The sequence below is a fragment of the Larimichthys crocea genome, unplaced genomic scaffold (genome assembly GCF_000972845.2).
Source record: "Larimichthys crocea isolate SSNF unplaced genomic scaffold, L_crocea_2.0 scaffold270, whole genome shotgun sequence".
NCBI classification, from domain to species: Eukaryota; Metazoa; Chordata; class Actinopteri; family Sciaenidae; genus Larimichthys; species Larimichthys crocea.
The window spans coordinates 132624-155154 of NW_020853564.1; the positions used below are offsets into that span (position 1 = coordinate 132624).

Sequence of the window (22531 nt, forward strand, 5' to 3'; positions counted from 1 at the left end):
ACATTAAGAACACACAATAAATTGTAGTTTATATCTGAGCTGTGATACTTGTCACACTGTTAGTGTTTATCAGTCACTTTATGTTGCTCTCACACATGCGTGCAGTGTCCATGTTTGCGTTTCCAATCTACTGGAAGTTTTGGCTCAACCTCAAGAAGATTCTGCGTCAGCATACAAACACGTTAAAACAACGATAAGGAATTATCAGATAGATGGCAGTAATGGGGTGAGTGTAAAAGGGTTAGGCACAGCCATAAGCACATTAACCACACAAACACCAATCAAATCAAAATCGGGTTACAAAAAAAGCCTAAAAGCCAAGCAGAGGTAAAGTGGGCTGCCTGAAAATAAGACATGGTCTTCTACTCTTCACTTATGGCGTTCATTTTCACACCTCCCCTCCCTTTCTGCCTCTTCACTATGCTGCTTGTGGTTCACTCTAACGCCAGTCTTGCCCCCTTCCTGACCAGTCTCTTTCCCCTCTTTTTTCTGGATTTCCTCTCTCCTCCCTCTCTCCGTCAAAGCAGGCTTGTCCGGAGCACTGAGGTACCTCTGTTCTGCGGCTCAGGAAAGGGATGACAACAGCAAAGAACTTTCCAGCAACACACTGCTGTGATTTTGTGTGCATGTCTATGAGCACATAAGGTTGTTTTTTTTTGTAGTGGTGTACTTTCTGTGTTTTTCTCACCTCCTAGTGTTACGTTGCCGTGTAGAAAACGGCCCTGGTAGATCAGCCTCAGGATGTTAGGACTGCTGACCTGCTCTTCCTCCCAGTCTGAAAGGAGGAAAAAAAAGCAGAGACGGACGGAAAGTTCAACACAAAGATCAACATGGAGACAGAAAGATGACAAGCTTATCTCTTCTCTTTATCCTCTTACAGTTTGTTCTCAGAATTATTCTCTTTGTCTGAGTTTCCACATCATTTGACATCTTTCCAATAAAACGTAACCATCGTCATGATTGCATAATCTATGAACATTTCCAAATAAGGATCCAGTTTAGACAGCAGAGCAGATACGATAGATATAGCTTTGAATTTCAGTTAGTTCCCCATTCTGCATCTATCTAATTTACTGTAAACAGTGCTGCGGGAAAAAAATAAAAAAAGAAATCAGTCATGGCATGGTGGGAAAAAAAAGACCACGACAACCGCACTGAAGATATTTTAAGACATTTAGGGCCTTTATTTCGGATCATTATATGCAGAATGTATAACGTGGGCTTTGCGGGATGCACTACAGAATGTGAGAAAGACTCGGAGCAAAAAGAACACGAGGTGTGGCTTGGGAAGAGCTGAAGACAAAAAGTGAAGGCATTAAATAAAGAGAGAAAACAGCGAGGGGAGGTGCACGGCAGCAGAGTCTGGCCACCAGATGTTTGTCTCCGGCTGAGCGGAGGGTGTTGGTGCTGACTGAGTGCCTGCTCAGGGTCTCACATGGTTCAGATCTGTTGTTTGGAAGGAACATGGGGTGCTTCCAAAACTGACAGAACAGAAAGAAAAAAAACTCCTCTTGTCACGAAGAATCTATCGGTATAATTTATACATGGCCACAGTGCATGCAATGTGGACTATATTCACAGCACCGTGGGAAAAGGCTACACTCTGTGCAGATTTGAAGGTGCCGTGAGGTCGGCAGTATCAGATGAATTCTAACACTGGTGTAGCAGCAGTTGGGGAGTGGGTGTGTTTCAGAGAAGTGGCTATACTGCGATCCCGAATTCCTGTCTGCAATGATAATCAGGAGGAGCACATCCTCATTACCTTCCACCAAAGAGCAGCACATTCCCACAGAGCTTTGCAGACTTCATGTGAGTAATCAGCAGAGGGTGTGAATGATCTCAGCTCTCAGCAGAAGTCAGATCATCATTAGCAATAAGCATTAGCAGCTTAATTGTTAGCAATTATTGCTAATGCAAACACACTGCAGCTGTGCTCATGCAATGATGTGGCTGATTTGCAAAATAACACAACATGATTTTATATTTCCTATATGCACATTGTGGGATTATTAAGAATACCCAAACGCTGCATAGCAACATCTGTGAAATGTTTACATTTAGCAGTTAATGTGAAGCAGACCGTGCACAGATCTCTCACCTAAAATCACTCCACTCCTCGTCCATGATGGAAGGATGAGTCACATTAAAGCTGCAATCATCAATGATGGACTGTAACTATGTAATTACATGTAGTCCTGTACTTGCAATGCAACTTTGAGTTACTTGAGTATTGAAAAAATGAAAACGTCAGATGTTAGAAAAACTGTACAAAGCCATTCTGCATCATGACTTCTTTACTTTGGATTCTTAAAGTACATGTTACTGTTAAGATTTTTACTTAAGTGGGATTTTGAATGCCGGACTTCTACTTGTAACGCAGTAGTTTTAATAATAATGCTACTTCGGTAAAACGTCCCAATCTGCCAGTGGCCTGAAGGTAGAGTGGGTTGTCCACTAATCAGAAGATCGGCGGTTCGATCCCCTCCAGTTGGCATGTCGGACTGTCAGTATATGAATGTGTGTGAATGGTTAGCTCCTCAAACTGATGAGCAGTTGGCACCTTGCATGGCAGCCAATGCCATCAGTGTATGAATGTGTGAATGAGATACGTATTGTAAAGTGCTTTGAGTGGTCGGAAGACTAGAATGATGTTATATAAGTACAGTCCATTTACCATTCCTTCTTCTACCATTGGCTACTTTGAGGCCAATGGGGGTGGTCTGTTTTGGCAGTGCAAGCCGGGGGGTATCTGCCAATAAAACGCAGCAACTTGCAGTAGAGAAGTTTAGTCAGATCCAACTTTTGGAAAAACGCAGCCCGACATCACACTGCGGCCGCCACAGTCAGCCTGAAATGTCTCTGATACTCTACCTGTTGTGTTCTGGCTTTGTTTATTTCAACTGCCATCGCCAGTAACGCTCACTGGGATATCTAAATACTCACCCATCGGCCAGTTGTCATAGACGTGTTTAGCGATATCTGCTGCCGAGTCGTTGGGAGAAAAGAGGAATTCTTTTGTCTTCCCGCTGACTAAAATAAGCCGCAGGTTTATCTGCAACAGAAAAAAAACACAGCTATGTTAGAACTGTGTTTGAGAAACATTATTGCATACATTAAATGGAACGTAACACAAACGGCTGTCCCATATGTCACATAAAGCACAGTCAAATCAGGAAACACACAGGTTCAAGTAATTTAATAGGAAACAGGAGAAGGATATGAGGGCCCTGAGAAACATCCTTCCGCAGGATCAACTCCCATCTGTCTCTCCAACTTCCTCCTCTCTTTTTTCTCATTCCACTCGTTCTCTTTGTCTCTGGTTCTCAGTTCTGTCATTTTCCAGCAGTTTGTCACTTTCTCATCTCTCCACTCACAAGCCAGATGTTTTGCTCTGCTTTGTTCCTTTGTCTGGGCACGAAACCCAACATATACTTTATTACATGATATTCTTCATGGGACTAAAATACAAGTTCACTCTGCAAACTGCAAATTAGAGGCACTATGCAACATATATGGCATTTTTATGGTTTTTTTTTTCCTGAATGGGAGCGTGGTATTAAAACCCTCTGGCTTGTCAAATGTAAATTTAGATGAATGAATAAGACTGTGAGTATCAATGAGACTGCGTGTTTCAACACAACCAAACCTGCTTCTCACAGTGTTTAACAGCCCACAACACAGGAACAATTAGCGGGTTCTGGAACTAAAGGCTGTTAAAATGTTCTCCGAATAGCTCGTCTCAGTAGTCAGTGGTGACAGCCAAGTATAATAATAAATGAATAATAGTGTGAGACTGTCCCCCTTTTCAGAGAGTCAGCTACTGAATTGTCTTTATGGGGTTTTTCTCACTGACAGTATAAAGAATGGACAGTGTAAGCATGACGTCACCTGTTTTGAAGCTAAAAATATGTAAGGCTGGCCTGCCTCTACTGCCTCCTGCCTAATCTAAAAATCATCTTCTGCTGGGAAGTTGAATTTTAATACAGGAGCTTATGGAGGTTGAAATGTTCTGTATACAGCCTCTAGTGGCTGCTTGAGGAACTGTAGTTTTGGCACATTGGCTTCATTTCCCAGCCACGGAGGATGCCACTAGGGTTTTGTACAGGATATTTAGGTGGGCACAGTCCACATTAAGATCAACAAATATGAGTTATCAGTCACATGATAGGTCATGATCAGATTTCTTTTCCTCTGACAGTCAGAAATATGTTGAATGATGAGGAAAAATCACAGATCTGAACACACTGGTTGGCGATGGTAAAAGTCAAATCCTGATAAAACAAATTCTTGCACATTCCTTTCCAAAAATAGACATGGACATCCATCAGAGGCTGCTTTGCTCCTTTGCGCTGTGTTTTTTGTAGAGAAGAATAGATAGAAGAAGGTGAAACGAGGACTGTAAACTTTTCAGAGAGGAGGTGACTGACCTTCAGTGTGGCTGAACCTCATTGAACTGGATTATTGCCACTCAGAACACTGCACTATTTCACAGATTTCTCATTTGTTTTTTTAATAATTTCTCCCAGTATACTACAGTGGTCCTGACTCCATCCAGCCATTATCTGTAACCACTTATCCTCATCAGGGTCACAGTGGGGCTGGAGCCAATCCCAGCTGACTTAGGGCAAGAGGTGGGGTACACCCTGGACAGGTCAGCAGTTCATTGCAGGGACAGACAACCATTCATGCCTATGGGCAATTTAGTCACTAGTTAACCTGTTAAGGTTCACGTCTTTGGACTGTGGGAGGAAGTCAGAGTACCCGGAGAGAACCCACACAGACACAGAACATGCAAACTCCACACAGAAAGGCCCCAACCACTGCAGCATCATGCCGCCCCGTCAATGATCCTGACTCCTGCTGTACAAATCAAACACTGTGAATGAACACCACACACTGTGCGAGTATCAACCCAATCTGACTCAAATGATTCTAATTTGTGATGTCCAGACTATAACAATAAACACCCACCACCTTTCACGGAGAAACAAATTCACTGTTTACATTTGATTGGTGTGACTATGCTGGAAATAATCACACAAAGAGGACCAGACAGAACATGTGCTGCTCATCACCATTTTTTGAGAATCTTTCACCTTAAAACACTCCAACATTCACAGTCACGTGGCATCAGGATACACAGTTTCTCTTAAGCGTCATGATGTGTGTGTTTAGCGTCTGTGCTTGTTTACTGTGTTTGTGTGTCTTGCCTGCAGTGCATGCATGGCACAAGCACGTGTGTGTCATGTTTCCTAGTGTGTTTCCATGTGCCGAGCGTCTGTTAGCCCTCTACACCACCCCCCTCCACCCCCGTGCTCCACAGAACCCACTCTGCCGAGCAACACACACAAACACACACACACACAAACACACACACACACACACGGTATACTGTATTTATACTAGTGCTGTCAAAATTAACGCGTTAATTTTGTCGATTAATTTTAAAGAATTAACGCGTTAAAAAAAATTAACGCAATTAACGCGGTTTTGTTTACTTCCGGTGGCGGCCGCCATTTTGGATGTGGCAAAGTAGAGCTTTGTTTCCCAGATATATTAGTGTGTGTGTGATAATGGGTGTATAAGAGGCATTAACTTAAAGCCCTCATGGAGACTGCGCCCTGCGCGGTCGCCTACATTGCCCACAGCTAAAACCGGCCCTGCTTGTATTAGTTTACGGGCAGATCTGCCACATCCAATATGGCGGACTCGTTGGACAAAAACAAGGTAATTTGTACAGTTTGCAAATCCGAATTTAAATTCCACAGAAGTAACACGACTTTAACATATCACCTCAAAGCAAAACACCCAGTCTACACTACAGGAGTGTGGCACTTGTCAGTATATTTCCTCATTCTGGCTTTTTTCTATTTGCACTGTGCATATGTGCACCTTAAGCCAATAAAATGAATGAATTTAAATATACTTTCTCTGTGCTTATTCTACATTAATTTGATCATTTTACATAAATTAATATTCATTATAAGCTTCAGTCTCAGAAAAATGCATTTAATTTATTGATACATTTATTGATAGATTAATCGCGATTAATCGCGATTAATTACAGAAATTTTTGCGATGAATTAGTTAATTTTTTTTAATCGATTGACAGCCCTAATTTATACACATTTTCGCACAGAGAATGGGCTGCAATGATGTAACAGAGCTAACACCAACGGATTGAAACAGAGATCTGTGTAAGCACGTTACCAAATCAGCTTTTAGGTTTAAGAATGAAAGAGCCATACAGAGACATACACACACATACATGTATATATGAAACACACAGCCACTGTCCTCAACGCTGACCCCATAAACACGCAGCTCATATACACGGGCAAAGAACCAGCAACAGTAAACCAATACAATCTCACCTAAAACAACCTCACGAGGAACATTTGGAGCTTACAGATGAGACAGATCATAAAGCAGGAATCTGCAGAATGTTGCTGAGCGACTGTCTGAATCTTTTTATCTGGCTCTCTCTCTCTCTCTCTCTCACACACACACACACACACACGCACACACACACACACACACACACAGGAAGTCCCTTTACATAAGCAAGGTTGTGCTCCTTCCTGGTCGAACACCTGGTCGTTGCTATGGTGTCACCATGGCGACAGCCAGTAGTGGGTGGCTTAACCTGATAACACCTACAAGATATCTTCACCCCACCCCCCTCTGTGTCTCCCTCCTGCCAATTTCCCACCGTGTCACGTCATATTGTCTTCCTCTCCTTGCAGCAATCTCTGCATCCCATCCCTCCATCCCTCCCTCTGTCTGTCTGTCTGTCTGTCTGTCTCTCTCCCACCGCTCTGTCGATCTCTCGCTCTGCACAGCGTACAGTGGAGGAATGTACAAGGCCAGAATAACAAGAGGCTCCGAGCTAGCTTCAATTAGACACGCTCAATTCAGCTGATCAACTCGAACAGCTTTAAATCTTATAACTTACTTCTCTCCCCCTCTCCATCCTTCTTTTCTCTCTCTCCATTTTCTTCTAACAGACAAATAAAATTTTTAAAAAATAAATAGAGTGATACATAACAGGTCTGTGTGGTCTGCAAATGATCTGATGACAATCAGAATTTGTTAAAATGATAGATCTCTCCATCAGCAAACATAAAACATAAAATTGGGTGTAGAGTTCAGGTATGTGCAGAAACAATGAAAAGTAACACTGATGCTGGTGTCTCGTTGAGCAGCAATGTCTTCCTAGTGTTTTTTCTTTGTCACCCAGCTGTATCTCTACAGGCAAACTTTGGCTGTCCACTTTTTCCTCTTTTTTTCCTCGTCACCCTTTATTCTCATTTGAACTGAATCAAGTCTTAACTCTTAGCTCTTTCTTCCTCTCTTCCCTGCCACCCCCTTCCCCCCCGAGGGTTTCTGCGCCTTTTCCCTGGATTCTCATCCGTGGAGGGGGTGGTAATGAGGTTTCACAGCCAGTTGGGGGAAGTATATTCAATTGCCATCTATTCTCTGTAACGAATGCAAGAGCTCCAGGTATGGGGAGAGCTGTGCTTCGTGCATTCATGCATAAACATTATACAGCGCAAATATCTGGAGGCAAACAGCCAGTTACTCATGCATACGAAAGGCAAGTCCTTGCCTACAACCAGAGTCCACAATGTTAGAAATCGGCTGTGTGAAGTGCGCACCAGTTTGCAGAGCTTGTGGAGGAATAGAAGAAGAAACGTAGTGAGTGTTACACTTCCCCTGATGCGAGCATGTCAAAGCATTTGTAAGCTCAAACATCCTGGTGCAGCAGCTTCTATTTTTGGCGACTTCTAAAAAAAATAAAATAAATGACTTGTGCATGAAGCTGGTGAAACATCTCCCTGCTTGTGGAGCCTCTGCTACAGACGAGACATTCAGACACACTACCATAATGTGACCCTGCTGCCAAGCAGTGCCATGGTGTAAACATGTGAAGCAAGCAAACCCTCTTGGCTAAACACTGTTTGCACACGGCGGAGAGCAGGAAACTCAATGCCATCTATAATTATGCCTCCCTGAGTACCGCTCTCAATTCTTTCTCAAGGCAAGAGCGTGTGTGTGTGTTTATATGTGTGCTTGTGTTTATAAGAGTATTAAAGAGTATTGCTGCTCTTTAGACCCTCTGCAGCAGTCAAAGATTATAGAGTGGGAAGCCTTCTTCCGGGAATATATTAGAGCAGCTTTATAGGTAGTAAATGCAGTAAGGTTAGCCTCCACTGTCAGTGGATTCCACAGCAGTATGAACAGTATGAATGAATTAAGGAGAGGAGGTGGGCGATTAGGCTGACTGGGGTCTGTTTAAAACAAGCCAGCTGGATCCAGCAGCCAGCCCGCTTTGTCTTGCCCATTAAATCTTCAGAAAGCTCGTCTGTAAACTCAAGAATGTAGCAGCGCAGCACTTTGAAGACACAAATACTACATGAATTATCAGTCGCTGATCTTATTGATAGTATGTTGTGGGCACTTGCCTGTCTGGCGCTAATTTCTGGCTGTCAACAGCTTTAAATGAATATTAATGGCTGCAAAAAAAGAGAGACTTAATCGGCCATGTTGTGGCTTATTGAACAAACTGTGAACAGACGAAAAAGAAAAAGAGCAGCCTGAAAGAGTCTTGCCCCATTTTTTAATTAGTCAAAACTGAGTCAATAAAACAGCTTTGTAAGCTCTTAGTAATTCTGTAAATGAAGAAAAGCAGCTGCTGCAATTATTAGCCTCCATTAACATGCAAATCCTCTCATGGAGCCATTGTTTTCTTTAATTAACAACCCTGAAACGTGTTTTTACCTTATGCAACGGCAGGCTGAATGCACGTATCATAAGCTGCAGCTTCACTTCCTCAGATGTTACAGCAGCTGACAGGGTTCGTCAAATAGCCTCATTTTGAGTCTGACATATTTAATACAACATTATATAGAGAGCGTATTTTTGTCTGTGTAAGTTCCATACTTCATACTACACACAGGCAGAGCGGTTATGCAACAGCAGCTGACTGATGATAGTGTGATATGAGAAACAAAGCCTAAGGCGAGGATTTGTGATCTCACTGTCTCTCTGAGTGTGTGTGTGTGTGTGTGTGTGTGTGTGTGTGTGTGAGTGAGTGAGTGAGTGAGTGAGTGAGTGAGTGAGTGAGTGAGTGAGTGAGTGAGAGAGAGAGAGAGAGAGTGTATACTTTGTAAAACTTACTTTGCTAGTTTTGCCCTATTTAATATTTATTTCAAGACTTGTCCTGGGACGGAGCAGAGCAGCAATGTTTAATTTAGTCACATTTAATGCAGCTCTCCTCTGCATTAAATGTGACTCTTTCAAAATAAAAGCAGTAAAGGTTTGGAAAAGGTTTGAAATTGCGAAACAACTTTAAGGAAACTTCAGAAAGATAAAGAAACATGGTGAAGAATTATGTTACCAAGAAATTCATGACACTTAGCTATGATTCTGTTTCTTTCTAAATTTCTGGATTTCTTTCCAGAAATAAAAATTTACCAATTTTACTTTACTTTCTTTGTGTGCTGTCACATGATGCACTTTTTTCATTTTATTCATTTATTTGAATTTTCGATATTTGTAGTAGAGTTAGGATTCGTTTGTACGCTTCAATGTCAAGACACGCCTGCTGAAGGGTGCAGCAGAGCGCTCACTGCAGTGAAGACATAAAAAACAAACACAAAGACCTTGACCCACCGGAAATGTGTTCATAATTAACTTTTTTATTATCTTCATAGGGTACTTATCTATAATGGTGAGCGTCTCATGCTTTGCTTTGACCTACTTTGCCAACATCATGGACTACAAAACACGCAGCTTCTGCAAAACATTTGGTCATTTCCATTAAAAAGAGGTGAGCAAAGGTTTAACAGATATATACTGTGAGAGTCAACAAGCGCGCTATTCCTTATGGTTATATTCATACTGAATATTAACTACAGGCTGAGTCGGGGAAGAGTGAGAATGTGATTGAAAATAAACACAGTTCCTTTTCACCTCGAGACAAATTGTCTTTTCTGCTGTTACATAAGCAAACAGGAGGCTTCAGCCAAGCGATCTGACTGGTCAAGATTTATTCCAACACTGCTGATTATGCCTACAGTCATGCTCTGCCGGTTGCTATAACAACACTTGTGGTAACCAGGGAGCTAGTTAGTCATCTGTGCTGTTTTGTCCTGTTTCTTTTTTTCTCTCCTGTTTTTATGCCTGTGCACTGTGTGGAAGCCTTCCAGACATCATGCTCATGTCAGCAGTGCACTAAATAATAGAGCACCACAATATTATAACGACAGCTAACACTGAAGTCTTTTAGGTTGTCATTACAATATTCATTTCTACAAAGAGTTATGTAGTTTATTTAGTGTGTATCTTTAATATCACATGCACGTTTGTGGTTGAACAGATGTCTCGCTCATGCTTCAGACTACTGGCACAGAAACTCAGTGCAGCAGTCAAAATTGATGCAAGAGAATATTGGACCTACATTCACAGAGTTGGCCAGAAACTCAACTCCAAATGAATGTCAGTGTTACTGCATGTGTAAATAATCGACTGTTTGCTTACAAGTTGGCTATATCAGCATAATAAGGCTTAACTCTGCAATTTTTGAAGCCACACATGTGACCCTACCGGACATAAAATGCAGACCTTCTTCCTGTTGAGCTCTAAAAAAAAAAAAAAAAAAAAAAATCGCCATTAATCATTAAAGAGGGGATCTACTGTAAGAGAGGTTGTAAGTGCCGACACCACAGACCTTTCTGATGCACTTTCCTTATATGCTAACTTCCTGTGGCAGAGGTGGCTAATGGCTATGATGCAGTTTCTTGCACAAAGCAAAGAAACCCTTCACTTGACGCTCCTCTGCAAATACATCATCTTTCCTAGAATCATTACTGAAAACACCTTTGATGGTGATCTTCTCTTTCAGAAGTCTGACCCTTTAGTTTGAGAACGTGTTGGGCTTGCAGCCACGGCTCGTTATTCCACTGCTGCAGTTAGAGCTCTGGGCTGTGGATCCAGGAGAAAATGAGCAACTCCCCGTCTCCTTTTAGTTGCTCTCACTACTATCAGTCACATGTCTCATTACTCAGTTGCCTCCCCGTACCTCACATCTCTCTCCAAGCCTCATCTTTTTGTACTGTCAATCAAGAAGACCTATACTTTGATATGCTGACGTCCTCATCACAGGCAGAATCCACTCCGCTCTCGTCTTTTCACTTCCTCTCCTTCCTGTCATGAGCATGATCAGCTGTTCCCCGCGCTCCAGCTGGCACTGTACCTGACAGCTCTCCGCTTCTCGTCCTCGCTCTTCATCACTCCCTTCTCACCATTTACAAACAGATAACCCTTTAATCCATCAGCTGCTTCTCCCCTCTCCAGAAACAGGCAGTTCCCTTCATGCTGTCATCTCCCCTCCTAATGTCTTCACTGACACACACACACACACACACACACACACACACACACACACACACACACACACACACACACACACACACACACACTCTCCTGACAGACGTCAGAAAGGTGCCTTTGATCACACGTTCCTCCTGTCTGTGATCGGACCCATCACAAGCGCTTGACATTGGTTTACGTTGCACGCCTGCCTCCTGCCACTTCCTCCACTCTCCACTCGCTTCTTCACACTTCAAAATGGCTGTTCGGAACCCGAAGGCCAAATGAATTAACATGCCAAATGTGAGCCGTGCCAAAAAAAACTCAAGCAAATTACCCACCCCATTACCCACTGGCAACCCACACACTGATGGAACACAGTGTGGAGACAACTGTGTTTGGATGTCAGGGAAATCTGATTTACGGCTGTGACACCAGCATCGAACAGGCAGGAGGAGAGTTAGTTTAGCATATATAGATGAACATCTGATTACCCACACACTCAGGTTCTTGATCAGTGCTCTGGAGAACCTTTTTATCCTTAAGAACCCTTTTGAGCTGTGGGGCAGTGTTTAGCTCAGTTGGCAGAGCTGCCGCCCCATGTGTGAAGGCTCAGTCCTCACTGCGGAAGCCCAGGGTTCGAATCCGACCTGTGGCTCTTTCCACATGTCATTCCCAAAAACCAGCAGACAAAGAATCACCTAATGTTGCTCCAGTGTATCAAATGACAAAGTGAAAACAGTGACGGGAGCTGCCCGTAGTGATGATCCTGCAGAGCACTATCATTCTACAGCTTAATAGCAGGTTTCAGCTCATTGTTTAGTTGTCTGGCCCAAAACTTTATTATTTTGGTTCACTCTCAGCTCTCATCATCAGCTTTGGCCAGAGTGGGCGACTGTTTTCTGCAAAGGCCCACTGTGCACTTCCTGCTCGGCACCAGACACAGCAAGCTGGTGAACATAGTGAAGCATTTAACAGCTCAAGAGATAGAACTTCCACACACATTACTGAGATGGATACAAACACACCGGCTCGAGGCCGGGACATTGAAACTAAAGAAGGGCCTGCCTCCACAACACCTGCCTGCTGCTCTTCTTTACATGTGGTTACATGCGTTAGCTGCAGCGCTCAGTACTGCACAGTGGTTGAAGGCACAGTATGTCTGGATGGGCTAAAAACCTCTCCAGCTTTCCATTAGCTACCATTCATCAAGACACACAGAAATATATACACACATGTTGCCACACATGGAGACACATGGAGGAAGGATACTTCATAAAAGACCAGAGAAAATGAGAGAATGATGGAAACATGAGAAAGAATGTCTCACTGTGACCGAAGAAGATGACGCTTTCACTTGAATATTTCCCACATCAGATGTCAGCGAGGGGAGGCTCCGCTGTCCTCATCTCATCAGGGAAAAACAAAAGTCCAATAAATACTTTCAGAAACAGAAAGCCCAAAAGAATGAAAGAACAAGAGGAAGTGACCAACAGAAAAAGGTGTGACAGACAACAGAGTGCGAATCACACATCAACACCAAAGTGCTGACGCTGTAACACACGCCATGATAGTGATGACGAGGTCCCATACTATAGGCGGACAGGAGAAACGCTGACGCTTTTGGAGGTGAGCACAAAGGACCGAGGGAGGAAACAAGAGAGACTCGAATGGGGATTCAAAGAGGAAACAACAAAAGGTCAGAAAGAGGCGGTGAGAAGAGGAAGCGTGAAGGTGAAGGAAGCGGTGAAATCCACTTTGTCCCTTCAGGTCATCCACTATCTATGAAGGGGTTTTACATATGCATGCACACTGTTTTTTTGTTTTGTTTTGTTTTTGTTTTTTTGGGGGGGGAGGGGGGGGGTCGGACATGAAATTGCTCTTGTATGCTTCGATCAATCAATTCTCCTCTGATCCCTCCGCCAGCCTCTCTCCCAGCGAAACACAAGGTTAGATGTGAGACAGTATGCGATGACAAGGTGCAAGACAGTGGAATAAAAATGTTTCTGCAGTTGTCATCAAATGATTGGGCAAAAAAACAGTAATGTGATACAGGAAGTGAAAGAGAGGATGCTTTCCCCGGTTGACCAGGAAGTCAGAAAAGAAAGCGCATCTGGGGCTGGATGTTTGCCAACAGTTATCATAAATCATGTCAGTGTTTTTACTGAACAGAAAACTCCATACTCTGTATAGTGTTTTCAGCCTTGCAGGCCAGCGTGGCAGAGTAAAATATTAAGAAATAGAGCAGCACTTTTTGTCTTAATTTCTGTGCAGTTCTATTTCCCAAAATAGACATTATTTGCTGAGTTCATATTCTGCCTGTCCAGGCTCAGAGAAAAAACAGCTACATGCACAAACCTAAAGGCCAACATGCCACATGTCGGCGTGCTGCTGGTGTGAAGGGACCACACAGAGGGTTGATGATCCCCCGATGATGGCTTTGATGAAAGGACCTCCTGTCCTTTACCTCCTTCCTCCTACCATTTGCTCTGCAGCAGTCCTGTCTCCTCAGACCTCCTCCTCCTCCTCTAACTCTCCTTCACTTCCATCGCAGGGCGTCTCACCAATGTGACTTACTCCCCCGTGTTTTCCTGACCTCTTGCTATGTGAAAGCCCTGGAGTCAAGTGAAGCATCCCCATGCTGTTTCTCCCCCCACTCTCCACCTCCCAAGAGAACCACATAGTCTGTGGTGACCTCTGCCTTCCCCCCTCCTTCCGTTCTGTCTCTACACATCCACCCCCACCCTCTTCCCTAGGTGGTCTTCCCCAGCGGTGTGTAGTGGATGCCCTGCAGTCAGGATTAGCCTGATTTGTAACCTTTCAGGCTGTCCTTTTTAAGCACGAGCATTTCCCCCTTTTCATGTCTGTGTCTAAAATGAGGGTTTAGTATGTTTGAATGTGTTTTGATAGTCCATAAATAGTTTAACTATTTACGAGGGCTGCAACAATTCCTCGAGTACCTCGATTACAAAAAATGGTCAAGGAATTTCCTCTGCCTTGAAGCCTCATTTAATTCAATTTAAACAAGCGAAAACAGCGAAAACGAGCAAACGCAGCAAAGTGAAAGTAATAAGAATACCGCAATTTTCAGACTATAAGCCGCTACTTTTTTCACACGCTTTGAACCCTACAACGGTGCGGCTAATTTATAGATTTATAGATTCCCTATATATGTACAAAATGTATTTTCTTTTCAAATTTAGCTGGTGCTGGTGCTTATATTCCGGTGCACTCAATAATCCGTAAATTACGGTAATAATTTTATCCGATTAATCGATGGAATATTTGATAGAATACTGCTGCTTCTAGCTTGTAAAATATTTTAGAGGATTTGTTGCTTCACTCTGCTTTTATATAATTTTATATTGAATATTTTTGGAATTAGACTGTCCAAAACTTGTTCCCTTCCCATCATCGTCTTTGTCCCTTTCCTCAGTTGCTCTTATGGCCAAGCAGGCGTTTAAAAAGACGTGACGTAACGTGTGAGAGAGAATCGACATCAGACGAGAGAGGAGACAGTGGTTACATCCACGCCGCTGCATTTTCCTTCAGAGAAGAGCCCAGCCCTGCCTTCAGTCCTCACGTGATGTCGTGTGTGTGTGTGTGTGTGTGTGTAGAAGAGAAAATGTCTCCACGTGAGTGTGTGTGGGAGAGAGGCGCACGCACACACACACACACACACACACACACACACACACACACACACACACACACACTATAGACTGCTGGCAAGCTGAAATGCCCTCTGTGCTGGAATTTACCAGATGGCACAGGACAAAAACAACCAGGGGTATTACTACCCCCCCCACCACACACACACAAATTCTAAGCCTATTCAGCAGCATGCAGTAGCAGGAATAGATGCAGGTTGAAAACAATTTTTAAATCTTTGAGTGAGTGTGTGAGTGAGTGAGTGAGTGAGTGAGTGAGTGAGTGAGTGAGTGGGTGAGTGTGTGTGTGTGTGTGTGTGTGTGTGCGTGTGTTACCACAGAAAATGAATTAGATGTGTCGTACTTGTGTTTTCTTAGAGCACATTTACATCTACAGCCCCCTGAGAGTTACAAACACTGATAGAACACACATGATGATGATAACAATAATAATATTACAAGTAGCACTGAACCTTATAAAGTTAGACAATGAACACTGAAGTTTGCACTTTTTAAGCCTCCTATAGAGGTCACAGGAGGACTGACACAACATCACACATTCCTGCATAATATAGTCTAACCAATGAAACCTCCCTACAATGTTTATAATTAATATTTAATACATATGAGGCTTGTGGTGTTGTTGTATTATATTTGTAGATATATTTACAACAGTGTTTCCACTACACCGCTAGGCCTGTGTTGAAAAAAATCGATTTTCCGATTCTGAATCGATTTGCACATTAATTCCTTAAGATCAATTCGTACATCCAAAGTTATTAAAATTTGAATACATTTACCCCCGGTGAACTTTAACCCCACTAGTCGCGTCACTGAATTGAAACAGGCGCGCACCGTGTTTAAAAGGGAGACACGGGCTTGCTCCAGGTGGGACTGATGAATTAGAGCGGCAAGGTGTATGGGGGTGTCCCCGTTAAAGGACGGAGGCAGATGTCCAGTGTTTATGAAGATTTATTGCGGTTCTATAATAAAATACAAACAGCAATCAGAATAGCATGAGCTATACATAATGCACAAATAGTAATACTGGCTAAAGGACTGTACTGAAAGATATGCATGTCTTATGTAAACAAATACCTCACACGAGGCTTATAGCTTTGACGGCGTGATTAGCTAATTAGCCGAGCATTAACACAATATAAAGTAGCGTCAACATATTACAAATAATAATTAACACAACACGACATCCAACTTGGACGGTAAGTTGGTGGAGAAGCTCACCTTTTCTCATTCACACACAATAAACCCACGATGCAGGATATAGGAAAAACACAGGCAAGAAATACATCATACACTGCTCTTTAGTGGAGCTATATACTCTCTACATTACGGCGTCTCACACATGCGAGGTACGTACAATGACCGTCGGAATGACTATGATGCGTTAATGAACGTGGGAAAAATGGAAATTCACCGGAAATATAATGAAACTACAGACAACAGAACACTCAAGGAAAACTCTACAATTACCAGCCACTTCTGTATGTTCTCTTCAAATAACTGAGGCGATTGCGGGTTACATTTGCAAAGATATGCGCCCGTATTCCATTGTTGAAAATGAGGGCTTCAGGCGACCAAAAAAAAGGTTTTAATAACACTAACCCGAATCGAGATCGGATCGGATCGGATTATGATAATCAGTCTTGAGAATCGGAATCGAATCGTTTCTTGGAATTTGAATCGATACCCAGCCCTATACACCGCCAAAATAAAATGCATCTACTGCAGAACTCTGGCCTCAAAAATAAGCAGACGCCTGCAGGACGTTCCAGTTCTACAGGTGTGTGCTGACAGGTAAAATGATTTGACTAAGCTGTCACAGACACACACTCTGTGTTTGTCTGTGTTTGCAGTGTGTGATACATGCATCTATAGGGATTTTTTCTTGTCTGATTGGAGATCTGACTCATCGGTTATGTTTGTGTTGTGCACGACAGGAAAAAAAAGCCACCTCAGTGGTGAGACAGTGAAGCAACCACTAACAACAGGAAGGAACATAGCAGCAACAAAAAGGAGGAGGAGGAGGAGGGTTGGTGGCTGGGGACCCAATCAAGATGTTTGACGAACATTGTTCCAAGCTGAAAAAAATATGGATAGAGATGACATAATCCGCCAAGGGGGCTGTTCAGGGGATGTTACGTTGCCTGCTATGTCATTACAATTAAGATGTTTACATCCAGCTGAACAATATCATAATTATTAGAATTATTATTCACAGCAAGGTGCACACAGAGGCAGTTTGAATGTTTGTGAGGATGAAGCGCACTTTGCCTGAATGCTTCTAGCGAGCGCGTTGAACTATGAACTGTAAGTGTAACGAGATGACCGCTGCAGCTGACTGAGCTAAGCTAAAGCTAAAATGTGAAGAGTCAGCAATCACTGCTCGTAATTTAGCCAAAATGATCTCAGAGAAGCCACTTCACATAGAATTGTGTAATTAAACTCAACTTTAAGTCCATGTGTGATATCCTCAGTGTGAGTCAAAGTTCTGCTGCTTCCCCCGAGATAAACCCACACTTCCTCATTACAAGAAACTAGATGAAAAGCCTTGAATCACTCTAGTCCAAGGTCTAATGCTTCATTACTGCCAGTTCATTCAGATAACAACACACACACACACAGCTGGGATCATTAAAGATATACAGACTCTGAGCTCCATAGCATCCAACATGCAATGACAAGTTTGTGCAAGACAGCATGAAGGCCAAATATACCCTCTCTATCACACACACACACACACACACACACACACACACACACACACACACACACACACACACACACACACACACTTTGAGCTCTATATTTCACTCTGCTCGTTTCCCACTGCTTCTGTGTGAACATGATTAAACCTGGAGGTTTCCGGTTTTCATCTCTGACACCACCACAACCTTTCAGCAACCGGCCGAAAACGTATCCTAATTGTCTTTCACTCTTGCCATCACAGCTCACAAATTCAAATACTAAGTACATGATCGATGTACTGCTACATCCTGTTCAATCTTTCAGTGCTACAATCATATCCAGTGTACAATAAACACACAGGTTTAAAAGAAGAAAATTCAGATGCAAGCAGGATTATTGTGTCTGCACTGTTCATATAGTGGCAAACCCCTGAAAGCCTTCATATTGAAGCTGGCTTACGTTATCAGCTGAGGATTAAGGCTCTAGTTTAGTTAGCGCTCGGTATATATGACACACAAGGTCCTGGAGGATGAACTTACTCCAGCTTTTTTTATTTGATCAAAAAGTGAAAAAAAAAATAGGTGAAATTATATGATGATATGAAATTCAGCCCGCCAGCTCTGATAACATTAAAACAGTCAAACATGCCACATTGCTATCGGTCTATGCAGTGTTGGGTCTGAATTAGAGTCATCAAAAGTACTGACACTTTACGATACTTTTTGATACTGTGTGTTTAAAATGATATGATATCCATCAGGTTATTAAAAAACAGATCTAAAACGAGAACTACGCCATCTGTGATCAATTAATCTGAGCAATCTCTCCCTGAAGTTAATGGGTGTGAGTTAGTGAGTTAAGAGAAGACGACTGGAGTGCTCAGAGAGCACTCACACTAAACTACTTCATTATGTGCCGGAGGATGTTACCAACGTGGTCTGTGGTAAAACTACAAGATTCAGAGGATGGACTACAAAACATGTATCTGAGATACTTCTCCCTGTGCGTTCTTACCGTGTTTTGAATGCAGGAAATATAAATGTGGACTACCCAGGGGAGAATATGACTACAATGGAATTGTGGGACGGCATTATCTCCATTCCTTTCCTAAAGAATGGTCCGGTGTATCCTATGCTAAAGGACATAAGAAAGGAAGCACTGAAGCTCCTTTCCTTAACATTTAGAAAATTCAACCAGCTCTTATCATGGCAAATACTTCCAGGTCATTTCACTCAGTGCGAAACCATCCTGAGCAAAAAAGACTATTTGACCATACCCCCAGAGTCTGTACCCACGTACAGACCTAAAGCACCATGAAGCCGTGAGCACACCTGGTTGGTGCCGATGTCATTCGGTACCACATTAGTTGAGGCTACGTTTTCTCTGCCTGTGAGGAAGAACAACAATCTGATCCTGCAGAAAGATCCACTTGATGAGGCTTGACCTTTGGATGACTGCTCTGTGGCTCACGTCTGCCCCATCTGAGACCCGAAGAGTCTCGACGCTGACCCTCTGATTCCCTTGGCACGTACTGTCTGTCTGACTTGCGCTGGCACAGGAGAATATCGGGACAGATTTAAGTGCTGATCTAGAAAGGGCAGCGTGTCCCGAAAATTTAGCAGGAAGAGGGACAGTTCATTCTTGCTAGCTGCTCTGACACACACACTGTATGCTGGCAAGGCAAAGCTTTAATATAAATGTCCCCTCAGCTGGAAATTGTTTCCAGTGCAGCTGAAAGGCTCCTTTTATTGAGCTAGTCAATACACACACACACACGCCGCCGCCCTCCCATCATCCTCCATTTCTCCTACACACAAGCATGTGCACACGCACTCTGTTTCTACTCAGCGTTTAGGCTCACAGAGAAATACAGTTTTGTTTTATGTCCATTCAAATTGTGTAGAAAAATTACAGCTTCATGTAACGTGAATATAATAAAAAGGGAGACTATGTGAGTTTGTCGGTGCAATTAATGCCCGGTGTAAAACTCAAATCAATACAGTGGACGCACATATACGCACCGAGCACATTGATTGCACACATTGTTTGTTCAGAATTTCCATTAGAAACTTATTATCTAACAGATGAACGCGCGAGCTACTAACCGAACAACTCCCACTTTCCATTAATGATTCACATTTAATATTTGACGAGGCTAACGTGACGCTTTACACAACCGTGATCTGAGATGACAAATTAGACACTGAGCTTGTTTTTTTTTTCACTGTTGTTTTCAGTCACTAAGATCTCTTGTAAAGTGAAGCGCAGTAAAATGAGCTCGTGTTTGGCTCCTCGTCTTCCTCTCTCGGTGTCACTCTGTGAGTCTTTCCCAACTCAAGTTTCTCTTCCTCCTTTCAGCCAGCCCACAGCATCCTTAACGGCCAAACCCCGCCGCAGCACTGTTTCGGTCTGTTTTCCATGTTTCTTCAAACCCCATGAGGAGCACCTCGGCTGTTTTTAGCCCACCCGACTAATTTCTGGTTTATATGCTTCTAAATATGTAAATATGCTATGTAGTTTATTTGTTTCCCTTTTGGCAGTTTTAACGATCTGTAGTTTGCACGGGGGGTTTTATTTTGGAAATCGACCAGATTCTTCTGTGTGCGCTTCTGTGTCTGACTTCCTGCTCTGTGCAGGTGATGCGGCTGCTTGCATCGTCCGCGTCACAAGAATTTGGTTGTGAGATCTCCTCAAAGTAAAGCGCAGTAAAACGAGCTTGTGTTTGGCTCCTCGTCTTCCTCTCTCAGTGTCCCTCTGTGACCCTTTCCCAACTCAAGTTTCTCTTCCTCCTTTCAGCCGGCACACAGCATCCTCAGAATTTAATTTCTTTGGTATCAGGATGCAGTAACTCATCCTTTTTTTTTTTACCCATTTAGTTAAATTTAGTCAGAACCATAGCTACCATGGGGAATGTTGGGTCATGTCTTTGGTATTGTTGACTACTTGGGGAGATTTCATGACTTTTTTTAAAACAAAAAGAAATGTGTATTGGATGGATGTCAGAATAATATTCCTGCCATTGTGGAGTAGGCTTCTTTCAACAGCCTCGTGGCCTGGTGCCATTCGGTAGTGGCACACCATTACATCCAAACAATGGCCTTTTACGTGCGGCCCTAGATTGTTCTGTTCTCTGGGGCAAAAGTGAAGCAGGCTGACTGACTGGGTGTTCTTCCGCTGGCAGACTCAACAGAAAACCACGTCACACTTAACAGGAAGAACAGGTTGTGCTTTAGCTGTGCATCTCCCTACAAATGTGCACATTCATGAATACATGGATAAAACACACGCATCTCAAAAGAAGCTGCAGGCGTAAAGTCGAGTCAGGACCACTCACAATTACTCACACTCACACCCACTCATCTATGTCATGCTCTGACTCTGGAACATTTGGCATAAAAGCTGCAGAGTGTCTTCACTTTCCTTCTGTCCTGAGGTGTTCCATGTCCAGCACGTACTGTAGAGACTACTGCTGTTTTGCAAGAGCGTACTGCTCCGGAATCAGCAACCAGCTCTGTGAATTTGTTGTACATTATGTTACTGAGACTGCTCCCAGCCTCCGACAATACTAATATTCAAGACATGAAGACATGAAGCACACAACAAGTGCCTATTCCCTGTCAAGGGAGATCAGGACCAGAATCAATAGTGTAGACCAGAGCAGAAGTTTCCTCTTGAACCGGGACCCTGGGAGCCCCCAGAAACGGCAGAGTAGTTCAACACATTCCTCAGCCTGAGCAAAGCCATACCTGCCAACAGTGAGTGCTGAAAAGAGGGGGATTTTCCAACAGAATAAGCCCTTATCCCAACATGTACACACTGAGTTTTTTTCTCTGGGTTACTCACTGAACTTCTAGTACTTCTAATAGCCAGATTTAATCTTGGTGGCTATTAAAGTTTGCTTTGTGAAATGTGTCTCTTGCTTAAATTATCATGAGCTCTACAGTTAACAAAAACCTCTTAATTCCAGTTTAACTTGGCTATCCACCGCAAACATCCACATTAAGGCCATAGTTTGATTAAGACACATTCATGCATCCAGTGGTCCAAGTTTAAATCAGCTGCTCGATAGAGGACTGCTGGTGTGGTAGCCTTCCGTTTTCCACTCCACATGTTTTCAGCTTTAAAACTGCACCTTGGAAACCTACGGCAACATCACAAATGCACTGTCCATTCTTTACAGTCAGCGGTTTCTGCAAATGTTTCATAATAAAAACTTTTCAGTCCACTGAAAAGCTAGTGGGCTTTTAATTTGAAACAGATGCAGGAAGCGTTGAGTTTGTATGCACAGCCTGATGAGGCTTTGTACATCTGCTACGTTCCTGACTGTACTGCTGTCTAGCTACCTCACTAAAACTACATGAGCGGCGTGATGGTTGTCTAGGACAGGTTTATGTTATATTAAAAAGAGAATATGATGTAAACTAATTAGCAACTCGCTAACTCTGTGCCACTGTCTGCTGAGTTATGACGATACTATGCTGACGCTATATGGGGCACAGACAGAGCTGAGAGTATTGTTGCACTGAGTGGTCATGACATTCCTCAAAGGTGTTTCTTCTTAATTTGCCAGAATGACTCATAAAGACAAAGTCAGTTTGTAATAAATCAAACTGGTTTAAGCTCACACACCAAACCGGACCAGCAAAACCAGAAACCAACCCATCCCTACCCCGGACTAATGATATGTCAAGTCAACTTTAAACCACCCAGCAAATTTAGCTATTTCTAGCGTTAGGTGTAAGATGACAGCTGTAGGATGAAGGATGGCACCACCGACCAATGCTGCTCATTCCTCACCGGCT

At 43.0% G+C, this 22531-nt stretch overlaps 1 protein-coding gene across 1 annotated transcript in view; it reads right to left on the bottom strand.

The window, feature by feature from the left end:
- The window catches only part of ubl3a (ubiquitin-like 3a), a 32028-nt gene that overhangs the window by 3906 nt on the left and 5591 nt on the right, over positions 1 to 22531 (bottom strand). Inside the window, exons 2-3 of the mRNA XM_010749174.3 lie at positions 2944 to 3052; positions 689 to 775 (exon numbers count right to left, since the gene is read on the bottom strand). Of these exons, the coding sequence (XP_010747476.1) occupies positions 689 to 775; positions 2944 to 3052 (196 nt within the window). The remainder of the gene's footprint in view (positions 1 to 688; positions 776 to 2943; positions 3053 to 22531) is intronic.